We start from the raw sequence: 19,956 nt of genomic DNA on the forward strand, positions 1-19,956 counted from the left end.
TTTTGAACACAAACATTAAATTCCTTTAATTTCCAAATAAATGTCCATCTCAGACTCAGACATCTGTTCATATCACCAACAGTTAAATAATTCCTGGTTCAGTGGAATCTGAAACACAGCAACAGTTCACTTTTCTTGAAGACATTACAAGCTTATCGTCACTTCTGCCTTCACAAACACTGAGAAGTAGACGTTTAAATCATGACAGTACAGTTGTGGATGAGTAACATCAGATCCAAACCCGTGGGCGCAAAATATCACCAGCATGACTTTCTCTCAGAGACGCTCTGAAGCTCCACAGTGATCTTTGGAAAGTGAACGTGTGTTGTATTTACACAGGGTTTGTTATTTGGTACGGAGCTCTTTCAGTCTTTCCAGATACCAGAGCGCATCAGCGGCCGTCTACTTGAGCTCTGCGTCAGGTTTCATGCTGAACGGCTCGAGGCGCTCGCTCTCAGGCAACAGGTTGTTGAGGCGCTCCATCAGAGGTACGGTCTGGTCGATGCCCATCTGAATCCGCCGCAGGATCATGGACATCTCGTTCACCTTCTGGATCTGTTCAGCGTATTTGGCGTAGCGTTTCTGCCTGTCCTGCATGATACTGAAGAGCGCCTCCACTGACAGGTCCATCTGAGATCACACACACACACACACACATACACTGTCCTTTAGCATTAAATCCAGCGCTGCTGAATTCTCAAATCTGATTGGTTAGAAGGTGTTTATTATTTTTGTATAACAGCATGACTCAGACAGTAGGTCCGACTGACAGGTTCATATTAATGATCTCATTCTAATGTTACTGTTTCTACAGTGAGAGAAAGAGATGGGGAGAGAGAAAGAGATGGGTGGAAAGAGAGAGATATGAGAGAGAGTGAGTCTGTGCAAGAGATGGTGAGAGACAGGTAGAAAGAGAAAGGGGGAGAGATGGGGAGAGAGATAAGAAAGAGAGAGATGGGGAAGAGAGAGACAAGGAGAGAGATTGGGGGAGAGAGATGGGGAGAGAGACAGGTGGAAAGAGCGAGAGAGATGGGGAGAGAGAAAGAGACAAGAGAGAGACAGGAAGAGAAAGAGAGACAAACAGAGCAGGGGGGAAAGAGAGACAGAGGGGGAGAGAGAAATGGAGAGGGAGAGAGACAGGTGGAAAGAGAGAGAGATGGGGAGAGAGAAAGAGACAGACAGAGAGACAGAAACAGAGCAGGGGAGAGAGAGAGAGAGAGAGAGACACACAAGAAAGAGACGGAAAGAAAAAGAGAGACAGAGAGAGACAAACAGTGGGAGGGAGAGAGAGAAAGACAGAGGGAGAGATGGGGACAGAGAGAGAGAGAAACAGAGAGGGGGAGGGAGGAGAGCGAGGGAGACAGAAAGAGAGATGGGGAGAGAGAAAGAGACAGGAAGAGAGAGGAAGAGAGAGACAGAAACAGAGTGGGGGGAGAGAGAGACAGAGGGAGAGATGGGGAGAGAGAGACAGAGAGGGGGGAGGGAGGGAGGAGAGAGAGACAGAAAAAGAGACATGTGCACACAGAGAGAGAGAGAAACAGAGAGAGAGAGAGAGAAACAGAAAGAGAGAGAAACACAGAGAGAGAGAGAGAGAGAGAGAGAGAGAGAAAGAGAAACAGAGAGAAACAGAAAGAGAGAAACACAGAGAGAAAGAGAGAGAAGGGGGGGCAGACAGAGATTATTAGTAATTATATCGTTATTTATTTATTTTATTCATTCTTTCTCTGAACACAGTGATCATGCCTGGTGGTGGTGTTGCGTTTCCCCACCCAGTGCTTTCCCAGTTATTATCTCCAGTTCCTGCATAAAGCTGTGATTGAATTTGAGCGAGTGACAGAAGGAGAACGAGAGAGCGGCTGGTGAGTGAAAGACTGTTTATAGCTGCTATAACATCAGTGAGAACAGGAACGAACCTGCGCTATAGTTTATAACGGTTTGTGGTGGAACTAAAATTCTCCACAGCGCCGTTAAACCCAAACCTCAACTGGTTTAACTGCAGCTCGTTCAGTACAGCCTGGTGTGTTTATAACGAACCTCTTTGATCCTCTTGACGAGAGCGTTCTGGTCGAAGGCCACGGCCTCGGCACACTGATGGAGGTGGTCCTGATAACGCACACACAGCTGCAGTACCTGCACAGAGTCCAGCTTCTCCAGAGACACGGTGCTGGGGGACGTCTGTCCACTCAGGACACCTGGGGGAGGGGCACACAGAGAGAGAGAGACACAGATGGAGAGAAAAAGAGAGAGACAGCAAGAGAGAGAGAGAGATAGAGACAGAGGGCGAGACAGACAGAGAGGGAGAGAGACAAACAGACAGAAACAGATAGAAACAGACAGACAGAGAGAGGGGAATGGAGAAAGATAGAGACAGACAGAGAGACAAAGAAAGAGAGATGGGGAGAGAGATAGAAACAGAGTGACAGAGGGAGAGACAAAGAAAGAGAGATGGGGAGAGAGACAGAGGGAGACAGACGGAGAGAGAGAGGTGCATCGATTCAGGTCTGAAGAGAACACTGTGTCTGAATTCGCTCTCTTTCTCTCGTCCACTATTTATACCACAGTTCTCCAACCTGATTGGTCAGAAGGTGCTGATTAATTCTCCAGAACAGCAGCTGGTTTATATTAATGCACTCATTCTGATATGTTATCATTTCTATAGCAACAGCTCATTCAGGATCTGGTACACTTGTGTTCAAAATAATAGCAGTCCAACACGACTAACCAGATCAATCACTGTTTTTGGTGGAAATTATATTACTACATGGCAAATAATTTACCAGTAGGTGTAGTAGAGTCACAGAAAACCAACAGACCCAACATTCATGATACGCATGCTCCTGAGTCTGTGTAATCGAATAATTAAGTGAAAGGGACGTGTTCAAAATAATAGCAGTGTGGAGTTTAATTAGTGAGGTCATTCATTCTGTGAAAAAACAGATGTCAGTCAGGTGGCCCTAATTAAAGGATGAAGCCAGCACATGTTGTGCATCCATTTCTCTCTGAAAACCTGAGAAACATGGGTCGTTCCAGACATTGTTCAGAAGAACAGCGTGCTTTGATTAAAACGTTGATTGGAGAGGTAAAACGTATACTGTAAAGAAGTGCAGAAAATGATGGGCTGCTCGGCTAAAATGATCTCCAGTGCTTTAAAATGGACAGCAAAGCCAGAGAGACGTGGAAGAAAACAGAAGACTACCATTCGAATGGATCGAAGAACAGCCAGAATGGCAAAGACTCAGCCAATGATCAGCTCCAGGGTGATCAGAGACGGTCTGAAGTTACCTGTGAGTACTGTGACGATTAGAAGATGCCTGTGTGAAGCTAATCTATCGGCAAGAAGCCCCCGCAAAGTTCCACTGTTAAAAAAAAGACGTGCTGAAGAGGATACAATTTGCCAAAGAACACATCGGCTGGCCTAAAGAGAAATGGAAAAACGTTTTGTGGACTGATGAAAGTAAAATTGTTCTTTTTGGGTCCAAGAGCCGCAGACGGTTTTTCAGACGACCCCCAAACACTGAATTCAAGCCACAGTACACTCTGAAGACTGTGAAGCATGGTGGTGCAAGCATCATGATATGGGGATGTTTCTCTTACTATGATGTTGGGCCCATTTATCGCATACCAGGGATCATGGATCAGTTTGCATATACAGTGCAATGCAATAATGAGTACACCCCGCCTGAAAAACGACATTTTTCACAGTATTAAAATGAACACAAACAATATGTCCCAAACAGTTCCTTGATGATGTTTATTGCACTATGTTCTTACATTATAACTCAAGCAGAAAGGTGAAAAGATGCCTTAAATTACATATTTTTCTGTTTCCGAGAAAGTGGGGTGGAGCAAAAGTGAGTACACCCCACAACAAACTCAATTACATCCAGTACATTTAGTACTTTGTATGGCCTCCATTATTTGCAATGACAGCCCCAAGTCTCCTTGGCATGGAGTGCACAAGTTGACAACATTTGGCTACATCAATCTTTTTCCATTCTTCAAGGATGACATCTTTCAGAGCCTGGATGTTGGATGGAGAGTGATGCTCCAACCTGCCTCTTCAGTATTCCCCAAAGATGCTCTATAGGGTTCAGATCAGGTGACATACTTGGCCATGGAATCACTCTCGCCCTGTTCCTCTTCAGAAAGTCAGCAGTGGCCTTAGATGTGTGTTTTGGGTCATTGTCATGTTGAAAAATGGCACGACGACCAACGGCCCGAAGTGATGGAAGCATCTTAGCTTTCAGTATAGAGCAGTACATTTGAGAATTCATGATGCCATCAATGAAATGCAGTTCTCCGACACCCGCAGCACTCATGCAACCCCACATAAGAACACTACCCCCTCCATGTTTCACTGTGGGCACCATGCATTTTTCCTTGTACTCCTCACCCTTGCGACGCCAGACTGTTTTGAAGCCATCAGTTCCAAAAAGATTGATTTTTGGTCTCATCACTCCAGAGTATAGAGTCCCAGTAGCCTTCATCCTTTTCAGCATGTGCCCTGGCGAACTCTAGACGGGCTTTTTTGTGACTGGGCTTTAGGAGAAGCTTCCTTCGGGGACAGCACCCATGCATGCCATTCCGCTGCACTGTACGGCATATTGTGTCACGTGACACATTCACTCCAATTTCAGTCTCTACTTCCTTAGATACCTGTTGTGCACTTGCATGCCGATTTTCCTCAACTTTTCTCATTACAAGCCGCTCCTGCCTGGGTGTTAATTTTCTTGGCCGGCCTGTACGTCTCTGTACTTTGGCTGCAGTTCCATCTGTCTTGAATTTTTGGATCACTTTTGCAACCGTGTTCTTACTGATAAGTAAGGCTTTACTGATCTTCTTGTAGCCCTCACCTCTCTTGTGTAAAGCAATAATCCGCTTTCTCAGATCCAGAGACATTTCCTGGCCATGAGGTGCCATTGCTGACAGCAGGAAATGGGAAAGGGTGGTTTGCTTTAGGTAACAGCCTTTTGTAGCCATCTGCCTAATTAACACCTGTGTAATGACTAATTAGACTTACCTGTGGTTAACCCTTTGATGCAAAACATATGCACACCCCTTCTAATGCACAACATGGGTCAAAAATGACCTGCATTCATTTTCCAGGTTATTTCATGCTGACTGAGTTTTTCTTTGCTCTATCTTTTGAAATCAATTTATTTTATGATTGAATATTCCAAGTATTCTTTAAATATCTTGTTTTTAATTACCACAAATCATTAATTTAATTTTTTCTTAACTACTTTATGAACAAAAATACTTTTTATATTACTACACATGGGTCATCCAAGTGTGATTTAAAATTAAATGTCTTAATACTATAATAATTTGTTTTAAGTAATTACTTTATCAGTGAATGGGGCCAGTAATTTATTTATTAACTATGTAGTTAGCTAAGCCAACTACAATAAAATTAGCTAACTGAAGTAGAATATGTCCACAGCTCGGTAGCTAATAGTAATTACTTGTAACTTTCTGACAAGTAATCTACTCACTCTCAAGGGAACCTAAACATCATCAATTTTTTTCTAAGGTAATGTTAGAACAATTGAAAAACATTACTTGCATGTATTAGATGGGCAAAGGGCGCTGTGCTGATCTGTGAAATGTCTGACACAAGCACAATTCACAGTTCCCACCAAACGCTGGAGTAAATGCATGCGGGTCGGTTCTGACCCATGTGTGTAAACTTGATGTAGAATTACAAAAGCTGTGCTTGTTCATAACTTAAGAAAGGAAAAATAAAAATGATGATTTATGCTAAACAAAACCAAGATATTTGGAAAAGTAAATGACAAAATGAATTTATTTCAAAAGTATATCATAGAAACACTCAGCCATACATGAAATAACCTGGAAAATGAATGCAGGTCGTTTTTGACCCATGTTGTGCATTAGAAGGGTAGTGATACAAAAAGGGTTTTTATTCAAAAAGTAAGAAAGGAAAAAATAAAATAAGGATGTATGATGATCAAAAACAAGTTAATTGAGGAATACCTTGAATACTGAATGATGGAATTAATTTATTGCAAAGATATAGAAGATAAAATCTCATCCGGGTCACTTTTGACCCATGTTTTGCATCAAAGGGTTAATTGTTTGTTCAGGTCCACATTGGTAGCCTAAAAAGTTGCTTTACTCAGAGCCCTTCAGTGGGGTGTACTCATTTCTGCACCACACAAATTTCACTAAAACTGAAATAAAAATCTCATCTCATCTCATTATCTCTAGCCGCTTTATCCTTCTACAGGGTCGCAGGCAAGCTGGAGCCTATCCCAGCTGACTACGGGCGAAAGGCGGGGTACACCCTGGACAAGTCGCCAGATCATCACAGGGCTGACACATAGACACAGACAACCATTCACACTCACATTCACACCTACGGTCAATTTAGAGTCACCAGTTAACCTAACCTGCATGTCTTTGGACTGTGGGGGAAACCGGAGCACCCGGAGGAAACCCACGCAGACACGGGGAGAACATGCAAACTCCGCACAGAAAGGCCCTCGCCGGCCCCGGGGCTCGAACCCAGGACCTTCTTGCTGTGAGGCGACAGCGCTAACCACTACACCACCGTGCCGCCCGAAATAAAAATCATTTAAGTTATATTATTAGCCTTTGTTTTGAGTTCAAAAGCTCAACAGAACCTGTGTTTAACTTAGTCTGGGAACATTTTGGAAATATATCTTTGTGTTCCTTGTCATATTGTGTGAAATGTTACTTTTCAAAGAGGGTGTACTCATTATTGCATTGCCCTGTATCAAAATACTTGAGGAGGTCATGTTGCCTTATGCTGAAGAGGAAACGCCCTTGAAATGGGTGTTTCAACAAGACAACGACCCCAAACACACCAGTAAGCGAGCAGCATCAGGGTTCAAGACCAACAAAATGAAAGTTATGGAGTGGCCAGCCCAATCCCCGGACCTTAATCCGATAGAAAACTTGTGGGGTGACGTCAAAAATGCCGTTTCTGAGGCAAAACCAAGAAATGCAGAGGAATTGTGGAATGTTGTCAAATCATCCTGGGCTGGAATACCTGTTCACAGGTGCCAGAAGTTCTCAGAAACCGTGGTTATACAACTAAATATTAGTTTAGTGATTCACAGGAATACTAAATCCTTAAGATTTTTTCAGTTTATACAGTAAATATTTGGAGTTTGTAATGAAAAATGCAGACACTGCTATTTTTTTGAACAGCCCAATGTTCATTTTTCTTCATTTTCTGTAAAGTAATTAAAATATTCATACATTTTTCTTCATGTTTTGATGTAGAATATAATGTGCAGTGTTTCCAATGCATGGAAATAAATATTATAAGGATTTTGAGCTTTACTCACGTTTTTAAACACACTGCTATTATTTTGAACACAACTGTACGTACAGCGGATGATTTACGTGCACTCATTGATCTGTAACTAGAAATGGATAAAACATTCGACGTGTCGTTCTTTAATTAACGAATAAAAATTGTAAGTTGCTGTGGTATAAGTGGGGAAAAAAACACTTCTGGCTTGAACGTATCCCAGATGGGCATGAACTCAGACACCTGCTGGGTTCCCAAAGAGGAACAAACTGAAGAACCCTTAAAGGTTCTAGATGACAGGAGTGGAACCCCCCCCCCCCACACACACACACAGATCAGCGGTGAAACGGCGTGGCTCGCTCTTACCCTTCAGCAGGGGCTGAAACGTGGGAATCTCCTGAAGCTTGATGACGTCGGGGTCGTTGTGGATGTTGCGTAAAGACTGTGTTCCTTGAGTGACCACCACGATGTCATCCATTTTTGCTCGGTGCTTCGCTGGCGAGGGCACGACTAACAGTTAAATAAATAAATACAGGACTAGTTAGAGAAGGAAGAATCATGACATGACGTAACGGCACTGGATTCTGCGTTCATGATGCAGGTTTGTCTTGTGTTGTGAGAGACATGCTCAGAAGAACAGAATTATTCAGGGTTAATGCCATAAAAACGGAGTTAGGAAGATCAGGTGACGCACCACACCGAAGAACAACGAATATCCAGAGGATAACGTACAGAGTGGCCTTTATGAGGCGACTGAGAAGAAGTTTAAACACCCCTGGATAAATATACAGTAGTGTATATTACAGTAAAATGTATTGCTTTCAGCTGGACAGGAAAGCCGAGAGGCTCTGCTATCGCGACCTGAAAAAGCAAATGTTGTTTAGTCGATGTTTTCTGTGACTGATGATGTGGACTTGTACCTGAAGCACTGTAGTCTGAGTGTTTATGCTCAGCATCGCCGCTCTGTTCAGCTCCCATCGTGTCCAGCTGTTTCCTGTTAAAAATAAATAAATACTCAATACTGTCATTCATTCATGTCATAAAAATGGTACCTACTGCCGTCTGGCGAGACACGCTGCAATACAGATGCGAGTGGGGAGTCAAACTCTCGCGGTTACCAAAGGACCAGCCCCCCACTGTAACCCTAGCTGTATAGGTGAGAGGTTATACAGAGATCGGCGCCGCCCGATGCACCTTAACGGTCTGGTTAGTACTGGGACGGGAGAGTGCCTGGGAAGACCAGGGCATGGCGTAGGAAAGACTTTAGACTCATTCAGAAACAGGATCAAACGACTCATTTGATTCAGCAGATCACTTTGTGTCCATTTCCGGACGTCAACTGGACAATGATCCTGTCCTGTCCTATCCTGAATGATCCTTGTCATCATGGAGACAGGATAGTACGCTTCTGTACTAACTCAGCCAACTCACTCCTTGATTGTGTAAGTCTTTTAGCCAGGGCTTTGAACCGGTTCAAGGAACGAAAACGAAAACCGGGAACTTTTTCTATTTCACATGGAACAGAAACGAAACCAGAAACTTTATTATTTTTTATGTTCCGGAACAGAAACGCTTATTAAAAATAATGGTAACTGGTTAATACCGGTTTTTATTTCGTTCCTCAAAGTTTCCGTAGCCTACAAATAAAAAAGTCATTCTTCTCCTGCGCAAGTTTCTATGACCCGCTGAGGTTCACTTCCTGTGTGACGTTCGCTGACTGAATGGAGAGAGCGGGAGGGTGGACTACTATCACGTCTCCACGTCTTAAATAAGAGGTAAATATTGCAGTCTATCGTTATTCAAAAACGTCAATTTCAAACACGATATCAATATATTTGTCCACGTTAATGAGAGGCTCGCGAACATTAAATGACGTTAACCTCTGTTAGCCTATCAATGCATAGGGCCTGACTAGCCTTTGGTAACACACTAAACGAATTCTCTTTCATTTTTGGCACTTTTTCTGTTTGTGTAGATGGGAAGACATACTGAGAATCCAAATCGCCAACATTTGAAATAATAATTGTTTTGAATTATTTCTTGTCTTATTTAATGAAGGTTGTAATAGAATTAGCCTACATTTGGCTTAAGCTGGATGAGACAGTAGGGTATTAGGCAGAAAAAGAAATTTACCAGTCAAAAATAATATTTTATATAATCCTGATAAGCGCCGCAGGTGCGAAGACGAGCGCTGCAGGCCCGAAGTCCCTCTAGGGGGGTCTGGGGGCATGCCCCCCCAGAAAATTTTTGAAATTTAGACTTCATTTCCTGCATTCTAGGACATTTTCAGGGTGAAATGGCGTGTAATTTTTGATCAGAAATATTGCATATTTTTACTTTGTATTTTTTTCAGTTTCACTCCTGAATGTATCAGATGTATGTATGGTGTTTGATTTGGTAACAAAAGTGAAAAGAAAATAAACAACAATGAATTGTATATAATCTTTTGATCTAGTTACAGTATTTAATAAAAAATAAAAAAAACCAACAGTATTCTATTTTACCATACCCCAATGAAACCCCCTTGTTAATCAATGTATCACACATACCTTTTCTGTCTTTTTGTGGAAAAACGAATCAGTTTTTGTCACATTCAATTTGGGGCGTTTGTTGGGATTCATCTTGATCCAGAAGAGTGAGTCAGCAAAAAAAAATGCGGTTCTCCCGCCAAGAAAGAGGAAACTACAACGCAGGGTGTTTGGCAATTTTCGACCAATCAGAATTCGCGATTTATTCAGTCCGCATGTTACAAGATTCAGTGCGGGCCAAAATGGCGGAAACGATGAAATATTCTGATTTTTCATTTCAAGTTTTCAGTATTTTTCGTATTAAACTGTGTTTCTTACGATTTGCAAATGATGGCGGAACCACACACGGACTGGCCATCGGGAGTAGCGGGAGTTTTCCCAGTGGGCCGGTGGTTCAGTGTGGGCCGGCGGAGAAAAAAAAAAAACAGTTGCGCGCTGGCCTTTAATATGATAAGCAATGTTAACAGTTTCTTTAACAAACTGTTAACATTGCTTATCATATTAAAGGCCAGCGCGCAACTGTTTTTTTTTTTTTTTTTTTTTCTCCGCCGGCCCACGCTGAACCACCGGCCCACCGGGAAAACTCCCGCTACTCCCGATGGCCAGTCCGTGTGTGGGCGGAACATAACTGGATTTATCGGATGACATGTGGGAGTATTCATGTGCGAAAATTTTCGGCATTATCGTCCGTTTCAGTATCCGTCTGTGTGTATACTTGCCCGTTGAAATCGGCAATCGCCCGTCAAATTTACGGGTGGACGGGTCTCTGCCTAATACCTTATGAGACAGAGACATAATTTTATAGCCATTTGTTAAACAGCTGACCGGGAACGTAATTAACCGTTCCGGGAACGAAATTTTTTTGTTCTAACCGGTTCGGGAACGTCTATTTAATGGTGGAACCCAAAACCGGAAACGTTAAAATTCCGTTTCTGTTTGGAACGAACCAATAGGAAAAAAATTCTGGTTCAAAGCCCTGCTTTTAGCTTACTCAATTGATATTCCAAGCAGCTTTGATATTTTGATCCATGAATCTCGATAATAGCTCCTGGTTGGTTTGGCAAAGATCGTTTTCTTTGTAATGGATGTATTCTCAGCTCCACATACATGAGCAGTATATTTAAGGTATTGTGTGTCAATGAAACCGCTCATACAGTTTGAGTACCAACAATCGTCCTGATTTGCTCATTGTCGTATGCGTAGCTATAACCTGCATCCGTACCTTCGTTTTCCTCTTGTAAATCAAGTCCCGTAGCTCTAAATGGATTTAACAACCGAGTAACAAACTGACTACGGTTTTTAAACATTTCTGTAACATACCTATATAATCCTATATTTCCACAGCTGACTTTGTCGTATTAGACAGCGTTTTCCAAATTCCTAACAAATCCAAACAGGTGTGAGTGTGAGAAGTCGTAGTAATCTTTATTTGTCACATGTACACTCAAGCACAGTGAAATTCCTCCTCTGCATTTAACCCATCTGAACCAATGAACACACACACACACACACACACATCCAGAGCAGTGGGCAGCTATACTACAGGGCCTGGGGAGCAGTTCGGAGTTAGATGCCTTGCTCAAGGGCACTTCAGCCATGATACAGAAGAAGGGGAGCGTGCTGTTCATTCACTCAACTCCCCTCACATTTTTCCTGCCAGTCCTGGGAAGTGAACCGGTAACCCTTTGGGCTTCTCTAACCTACAGGCCATGGCCGTCCCCACATCCTCATTTCGAGGACATGTCAGATAAGAACAGATACTATGTAGAATGAGACCCATCACTGTCCCACTCCTCCACAGTGTCCATTTTGGATTTGGTTTACCATCAAGAACTAAATCTGTGATCTGAAACTGAGCCAAATTTCTGTCAATCTTTCATGTACCTTTACTTTCATACTTTAAAGGGGAACAGAGGGCAATATATAGAGTAAATATAACAATAAAACACATTAACGAACCTTATTCAAGACTTGCAAAAGTTTTTTGTTCTAAGGTTGGAAAGTTATAGTGTTTTGAAAGTAGCTCGAGCAAACTATTTCCGCAGTTTGAACAGCCCGCCATGATATTAATTTTATCCAATCAGAATGCACGTTCATTTTCTCTGCGTAACACTCATGACGTATGTATGTGCCCAGTTGTGTTGGCTCATTGAGGTTGGGAATAGCACGTGTGAATCGGAAAGTAGGATGAATTGTAAGTGATCGGCTACACAATGCCACAGTGTGTTGCTTTCGGGTGTAATAACAGGACCGATGGAAAGCATAACGATCCTCCAGACGTGTCTTTTCACTCGTTTCCGCTGAAAAACTAGTAGTAGTACTAGTAGTATAGTCTATTATGCCACTGTGTGTGTGTGTGTGTGTTATTTCAATGGAAATACCTGTTTCTGCCTCTTGCGACGATTTTGCAAGTCCACGGGTGGCGCCTATCTCATTGCAACAAATAAATTCTGCTGGACTCGTGAGCAACTCCACGTTACATTTTCCGCACGAGCACCACGCCGTGTCACCTGCACGCATACGCTCTGCCCCACGCTCGCCACGCCCATGGTCAGCATCAGTCTCATCCTCGCCATCATCCGAGCTTTCTTCTCTTCTTTCTTCATCACCGGAGTTGAGAGTACCTCTCCTAGGTTCAAACTGGTCCCCTTCTAAGCCATAGCCTGCTTGCAGTGTGTCTTGCGGGATCTCTTCGTATGATTCGACAGAGCTGTCGCTTTCACTTGATGCACCCGACGCCATGATTACACGCTTCTCTCCTAGTGCAGTGGGTAGGGCTGACGTCACGGTCTTTTAAAAATGGCGACTCTTGTGCCGTTTAGCGTACCGACTATTATATTTACAATTACCAAGATATTTCGTTGTTTTCTAGTATATAAATTTGATAGAATACTTAAGAATACGTTACTTTGTCACATCAGCAACTGTATATATTATATTTGGTACCCCTTTAAGTTAAGTTTTCCTTAAAGATAAAGTTTATACTTTTCGACATTAACTGGAAGGATTTGCAGCTGCATTTTAACTTAAACTTTATTTTCCACTTATACTTTATAACTGAATAATAAATCATCATCTTCTTTTGGCTGCTCCCGATTAGGGGTCGCCACAGCGGATCATTCATCTCCATTGCTCCTTCTCTACCACACCTGCCACTTTCATGTCCTCTCTCACCACATCCATCCATGTATCTCCTCTTTGGCCTTCCTCGTTTTCGTGTGCCTGGCAGCTCCATCCTCAACATTCTCCTTCCAACATGCTCTGCATCTCTTCTCAGGATGTGCCCATACCATCTCAGTCTCATCTCTCTTAGCTTCATTCCCAAGCTCTCCACATGTGCTGTCCCTCTGATGTGCTCGTTCCTTATCCTGTCCAACGTCACTCCCATCGCAAACCTTAACATCCTCAACTCCGCCACCTCTGACTTTGCCTCCTGTCTCTTCGTTAAGGGTACGGCCTCCAATCCGTACATCACAGCTGGTCTCATGACTGTCTTATACATCTTACCTTTTGCTTTTGCTGGTCACAAATGACTCCCGAAATCCTTCTCCAGCCTGCCTGCACTCTCTTTCTCACCTCACTATCGCAGCCCCCATTTTCCTGCACAGTTGACCCCAGGTACTTGAATTCACCAACTTTCTTTACGTCTACTCCTTGCATCTTCACTACTCTCATCCCCATTCTCATTGATGCACATGTATTCTGTTTTGCTCCTGCTCACCTTCGTTCCAATGCATCCCTCCATCTCTCCAAACCCAGCTCAACCTCCTTTCTACTGTCACCACATATCACAACATCATCCGCAAACATCATGTTCCATAGTGACTTATAACTGAATAATAAATGAGCATATTTATTACTACTTCTGGGATTTCAGGTGCATTTTGTGTGTAATTCAACACATTAAAGACATAACATTTTGAGTAAAGTAAGCTGACATGACAGGACTAACTTACCGTGTGGATGTTCTTTAATGTTTATATTCTTTAGCTGAAGTTAGAAGTCTGATTACACACAAACGCTACCTAGCATTAGCCCGGTATATTTCATTATATTTAATTTTTTAGTTAAAAATTAAATAACCTCAATAGAGGCATTTCGCATCTATTAAGATGTCTGCTAATGTATAAATCATGCAAAATGTTTATTTAATCTAATAACCGATCAAGTTTTAGGAAAAGAGGAATTGTTTTGGAAAGAGGCCGCTAGCATCTTCCTTGGTCTGATGACAAGCGGCGCGGAATGATGACGAAAGCGGTTTACGTATGACGCAAGTACACGGCGACGAAAAGAAACCTTGTTGGAGTTTAATAATGAGCTTTTAATTGTCATTTCACAAAAAGAATATTATATTATATTATATTATATTATATTATATTATATTATATTATATTATATTATATTATATTATATTATTGTTTTCATATTGGTCAGATGAAATAATTTTAATCATTTGAAATGTATAACAAATAACAAAGCAAAATAAAAATCTACTAATAATATATATTCTAAGTTATTTCGTTGTAATATAATCTTGCCCCCATGCACTGTATACTTATGTGTTTGTTAGTCCATCCATCCATTATCTCTAGCCGCTTATCCTGTCCTACAGGGTCGCAAGCAAGCTGGAGCCTATCCCAGCTGACTATGGGTGAGAGGCGGGGTACACCCTGGACAAGTCGCCAGGTTATCACAGGGCTAACACAGAGACAAACAACCATTCACACCTACGGTCAATTTAGAGCCACCAATTAACCTAACCTGCATGTCTTTGGACTGTGGGGGAAACCGGAGCACCCGGATGAAACCCACGCGGACACGGGGAGAACTTGCAAACTCCACACAGAAAGGCCCTCACCAGCCGCTGGGCTCGAAGCCAGGACCTTCTTGCTGTGAGGCGACAGTGCTAAATTTTTATAGGCCTTTTAACTTCTCATCTCATCTCATTATCTGTAGCCGCTTTATCCTGTTCTACAGGGTCGCAGGCGAGCTGGAGCCTATCCCAACTGAGTACGGGCGAAAGGCGGGGTTCACCCTGGACAAGTCGCCAGGTCATCACAGGGCTGACACATAGACACAGACAACCATTCACACTCACGTTCACACCTACGGTCAATTTAGAGTCACCAGTTAACCTAACCTGCATGTCTTTGGACTGTGGGGGAAACCGGAGCACCCGGAGGAAACCCACATGGACACGGGGAGAACATGCAAACTCCGCACAGAAAGGCCCTCGTCGGCCACGGGGCTCGAACCCGGACCTTCTTGCTGTGAGGCGACAGCACTAACCACTACACCACCATGCGACCCTGTAGGACAGGATAAGCGGCTAGAGATAATGGATGGATGGACTAACAAACACATAAGTATACAGTGCACCACGCCTTTTAACTTATTTCATTTATTTTCAGTAAGCTTTTTATTCTGGTCAGGGTCACTGTGGGGCTGGAGTCTATCCCAGGATCCCTGGGTGTGAGATGCCACCTAGAAACACTTTATCAGCATTGCTGGACTCTATAGTATACACTTATAGAAGAGAATTGATTTATAATCACACTATCCGGTGTCACCCAGAAGACAATGGGCTTGTTTTTGAGTCTGGTTCCTTTCATGGTTTCTTCCTCATGTTGTCTCAGGTAGTTTTTCCTTTCCACCATCGCCTCTGACTTGCTCATTAAGGATCAATCTAAATATCGTCATCATCATCATCATGTGCACATAAGTGGAACTTAGAACTGACACAAAAGACTTCTCCCGGTTCTTTACAAGTAATTCTAGTGCTTCCACAGACTTCCCCAGTTCCTTTTCTTCTTTCAAGATTATTCTTTTCCATGTCTCCTTTGGCCGTCCTCTGCTTCACTGTCAGGTGTCCACCTTGCTGCTATTCTGGTGATGTTTTCTTGAGACATGCCCAAACCGTTTCCATCTTCTCCGTTTGGTCATTGTTAGAATGTCATCTTGTTTTGTTCTTTCTAAGAGTGCTTGATTAGATATTCGTTTTGGCTGGTAGATCTTGCAGAGTTTTCTTAGGCATGATATCTGGAATACGGAGAGTCTGTAACTGTCTGCTTTAGTAATCCTCCTACAACACTCTGCTCCATACAATAACACAGATAGTACATTGCTATTAAACACCATGACCTTAGTTTTCTCTCTGATGTTGCTTGATTTCCATACTTTAAGTTGTGCAAATGCTGATCTTGCCTTCTTCTGGAGTCTGCTTGTGATATCTTTTTCTGTGGCATTGTCTTTACTCACTATGCTACCCAGGTATGTGAACTGATTAACTTCTTTGATACATTAGTTTCCGAGGTGTATAGGTTGTGCTTTATCTGCAAAGTCAAGATCTTCTAGGGTTGAGTGAAGAGACCACCTTAGACATTAAACCAGTCACTGGACTTGTTATTATGTAAAATGCTACAACAAAAATTCTCATAGAATAGTTTTATGATGGTCGCAAACTCTCCAAGGCGACCGTATGATAATAGGATCTTCCATAGACCATCTGTCTGAATACTGTCAAACGCCTTTTAAAAATCGATAAACTTAATATGTCCATTCCTATTCCACTCAATCTAAATCTGCATCGATAAAAATAAAATTACCGTGGTGCTTGAAAGTTTGTGAACCCTTTAGAATGTTCTATATTTCTGCATAAATATGACCAAAAACATCATCAGATTTTCACACAAGTCCTAAAAGTAGATAAAGAGAACCCAGTTAAACAAATGAGACAAAAATATTATACTTGGTCATTTATTTATTGAGGAAAATGATCCAATATTACATATCTGTGAGTGGCAAAAGTATGTGACCCTTTGCTTTCAGTATCTGGTGTGACCCCCTTGTGCAGCAATAACTGCAACTAAACGTTTGCGGTAACTGTTGATCAGTCCTGCACACCGGCTTGGAGGAATTTTAGCCCGTTCCTCCGTACAGAACAGCTTCAACTCTGGGATGTTGGTGGGTTTCCTCACATGAACTACTCGCTTCAGGTCCTTCCACAACATTTCCATTGGATTAAGGTCAGGACTTTGACTTGGCCATTCCAAAACATTAACTTTATTCTTCTTTAACCATTCTTTGGTAGAACGACTTGTGTGCTTAGGGTCGCTGTCTTGCTGCATGACCCACCTTCTCTTGAGATTCAGTTCATGGACAGATGTCCTGACATTTTCCTTTAGAATTCGCTGGTATAATTTAGAATTCATCGTTCCATCAATGATGGCAAGCCGTCCTGGCCCAGATGCAGCAAAACAGGCCCAAACCATGATACTACCACCACCATGTTTCACAGATGGGATAAGGTTCGTATGCTGGAATGCAGTGTTTTCCTTTCTCCAAACATAATGCTTCTCATTTAAACCAAAAAGTTCTATTTTGGTCTCATCCATCCACAAAACATTTTTCCAATAGCCTTCTGGCTTGTCCACATGATCTTCAGCAAACTGCAGATGAGCAGCATTGTTCTTTTTGGAGAGCAGTGGCTTTCTCCTTGCAACCCTGCCATGCACACCATTGTTGTTCAGTGTTCTCCTGATGGTGGACTCATGAACATTAACATTAGCCAATGTGAGAGAGGCCTTCAGTTGCTTAGAAGTTACCCTGGAGTCTTTTGTGACCTCACCGACTATTACATGCCTTGCTCTTGGAGTGATCTTTGTTGGTCGACCACTCCTGGGGACGATATCGTATCGTTCATCCATCATACACGATGAAGACCAAGTACATCAAGGGGGTGGGGGCTAAGTGCGGTGGGAACGGCGGTGGCCAATCAGGCTGATGCGGGCGTGGAACTTTTTGCCGCAGACATGACAAACGAAGTCATCGCTTGATGGAGAAAGGATGTTTTTGGACTTCTGCAAGTGACGCTTCCTCTGGGCTTCTGCTATCCTCATCTGCTCAAAGGTCATAGAGCCTTTGTTGTTGAGTGTTCTCCAGGCGGGGCGGTCTAAGGCCAAAGTCTCCCAAGATGACACATCAATACCAATTTTAGGTTCGAGCCCAGTGGCTGGCGGGGCCTTTCTGTGTGGAGTTTGCTTGTTCTCCCCGTGTCTGCGTGGGTTTCTTCCAGGTGCTCCAGTTTCCCCCATAGTAACAATGGTCTTGAATTTCCTCCATTTGTACATGATCTGTCTGACTGTGGATTGGTGGAGTCCAAACTCTTTAGAGATGGTTTTGTAACCTTTTCCAGCCTGATGAGCATCAACAATGCTTTTTCTGAGGTCCTCAGAAATCTCCTTTGTTCGTGCCATGATACACTTCCACAAACATGTGTTGTGAAGATCAGACTTTGATAGATCCCTGTTCTTTAAATAAAACAGGGTGCCCACTCACACCTGATTGTCATCCCATTGATTGAAAACACCTGACTCGAATTTCACCTTCAAATTAACTGCTAATCCTAGAGGTTCACATACTTTTGCCACTCACAGATATGTAATATTGGATTATTTTCCTCAATAAATAAATGACCAAATGTAATATTGTTGTCTCATTTGTTTAACTGGGTTCTCTTTATCTACTTTTAGGACTTGTGTGAAAATCTGATGATGTTTTAGGTCATATTTATGCAGAAATATAGAAAATTCTAAAGGGTTCACAAACTTTCAAGCACCACTGTAATTTGAACCTAATTCACACCAGGGAAGTTTATCATAGCCAGTCCACTTACTGCCATGTTTTGGGATGTGGGAGGAGAAACAGGAGGAAGCCCACGTGGTCTTGGAGAGAACATGAAATTCTACACAGACGGGAACCCGAGCTCAGGACTGAACCCAGAACCCAGGAGCTGTGAGGTGGCTCCACTGCCTGCTGTACTGCCATGTTGCTTTTTATGTCTTTACTAACTGTAATTGTAAAAGCAGTTGTAGGGTCTAATTTGGTTTAGTATTTATAAAAGTATTCAGAAGAGTCTGTTCAGAATTGCTTTATTAAGTTTTGTATAGTCGTACACAATGACGTTAAACAAAAAAGCACGAGAAAGAAACACAAAAACCAACAACAATAATCTATTAAATGTAAAAAAAAAGTTTGTGAAATAATTGTTTTATCATCTTTCTGGTCGTTATTTCTGGGCGGCACGGTGGTGTCGTGGTTAGCGCTGTCGCCTCACAGCAAGAAGATCCAGGTTCGAGTCCCGTGGCCAGCAAGGGCCTTTCTGTGCGGAATTTGCATGTTCTGCCCGTGTCCGCGTGGGTTTCCTCCGGGTGCTCCGGTTTCCCCCACAGTCCAAAGACATGCAGGTTAGGTTAACTGGTGACTCTAAATTGAGCGTAGGTGTGAATGTGAGTGTGAATGGTTGTCTGTGTCTATGTGTCAGCCCTGTGATGACCTGGCAACTTGTCCAGGGTGTACCCCGCCTTTCGCCCGTAGCCAGCTGGGATAGGCTCCAGCTCGCCTGCGACCCTGTAGAACAGGATAAAGTGGCTAGAGATAATGGATGGATGGTAGTTATTTCTAACACTTTTCCTCTGTTGTCTTAGAATGGAGAAGTCACTTCAGAAATGTTTTGCTTCTAAAAAGACAGACAGGATAACATTTAAATATGCAAACATTATATAACAGTTAATGTGGCATTACACTTGGTGTACAAGTTACAAGTTGTACGGTGAGATGTTTATAAGACAGGCAGATTTCCTGTCTGGCTTTACCATGCAGGAAGCACAGACGGTGGTGTGCTGATCATAAATCAAGATCTGGTTCAGTAGTTTGTGGTGACAGTGTGATAAATACAAACAGGTATCTGATGGCACCAAAACACAGAACAAGCCTTTTGGTGGAATTTTTGGTCGAAATATTTGCGACAATTTGATATTACAGTGGAATCTGTCAATATATACACTGTGTGTAAAAGTTTGCACACCCTAGGGTTTCTGGGGAACAGAGGAAAATGTAATATGGCAAAATAAATAAAGGGGGAAGGGGATGGTGGTGCAGTGGTTAGCACTGTTGCCTCGCAGCAAAAAGGTTCACGGCCGACGGGGGTCTTTCTGTGCGGGTTTCCTCCAGGTGCTCCGCTTTCCTCCCACGTTCCAAAGACATGCAGATTTGGTAAAATACACCAGTCACTGGGATTGAGCAAGACAGCGCATACTTAGTGCTGGTCCTAAGCTCAGGTAGGTT

At 42.7% G+C, this 19,956-nt stretch overlaps 1 protein-coding gene across 1 annotated transcript; it reads right to left on the bottom strand.

The window, feature by feature from the left end:
• Nucleotides 1–14,061, bottom strand: borcs5 (BLOC-1 related complex subunit 5). The gene is made up of 5 exons (XM_060928427.1): nucleotides 13,788–14,061; nucleotides 8,224–8,297; nucleotides 7,670–7,813; nucleotides 2,035–2,192; nucleotides 1–630 (listed from the first exon to the last, which is right to left on the bottom strand). Exons 2-5 carry the CDS (start codon nucleotides 8,279–8,281, stop codon nucleotides 403–405), a joined length of 588 nt encoding a protein of 195 aa, XP_060784410.1. The 5' UTR covers nucleotides 8,282–8,297; nucleotides 13,788–14,061; the 3' UTR covers nucleotides 1–402.
• Between the last annotated feature and the right edge of the window lie 5,895 nt (nucleotides 14,062–19,956).

The sequence above is a fragment of the Neoarius graeffei genome, chromosome 8 (assembly GCF_027579695.1).
Source record: "Neoarius graeffei isolate fNeoGra1 chromosome 8, fNeoGra1.pri, whole genome shotgun sequence".
In the NCBI taxonomy this organism is placed as follows: Eukaryota; Metazoa; Chordata; class Actinopteri; order Siluriformes; family Ariidae; genus Neoarius; species Neoarius graeffei.

What these genes read in the sequence shown, in the direction of transcription:
- borcs5 (XM_060928427.1), bottom strand. Translation starts at nt 8,281, where the DNA reads ATGGGAGCTGAACAGAGCGGCGATGCTGAGCATAAACACTCAGACTAC. An exon ending in GTTTCAGCCCCTGCTGAAGG is followed by an intron (nt 2,193 to 7,669) that starts GTAAGAGCGAGC and finishes CCCCTCCCCCAG; the next exon opens with GTGTCCTGAGTGGACAGACG. An exon ending in TCGTCAAGAGGATCAAAGAG is followed by an intron (nt 631 to 2,034) that starts GTTCGTTATAAA and finishes GTGTGATCTCAG; the next exon opens with ATGGACCTGTCAGTGGAGGC.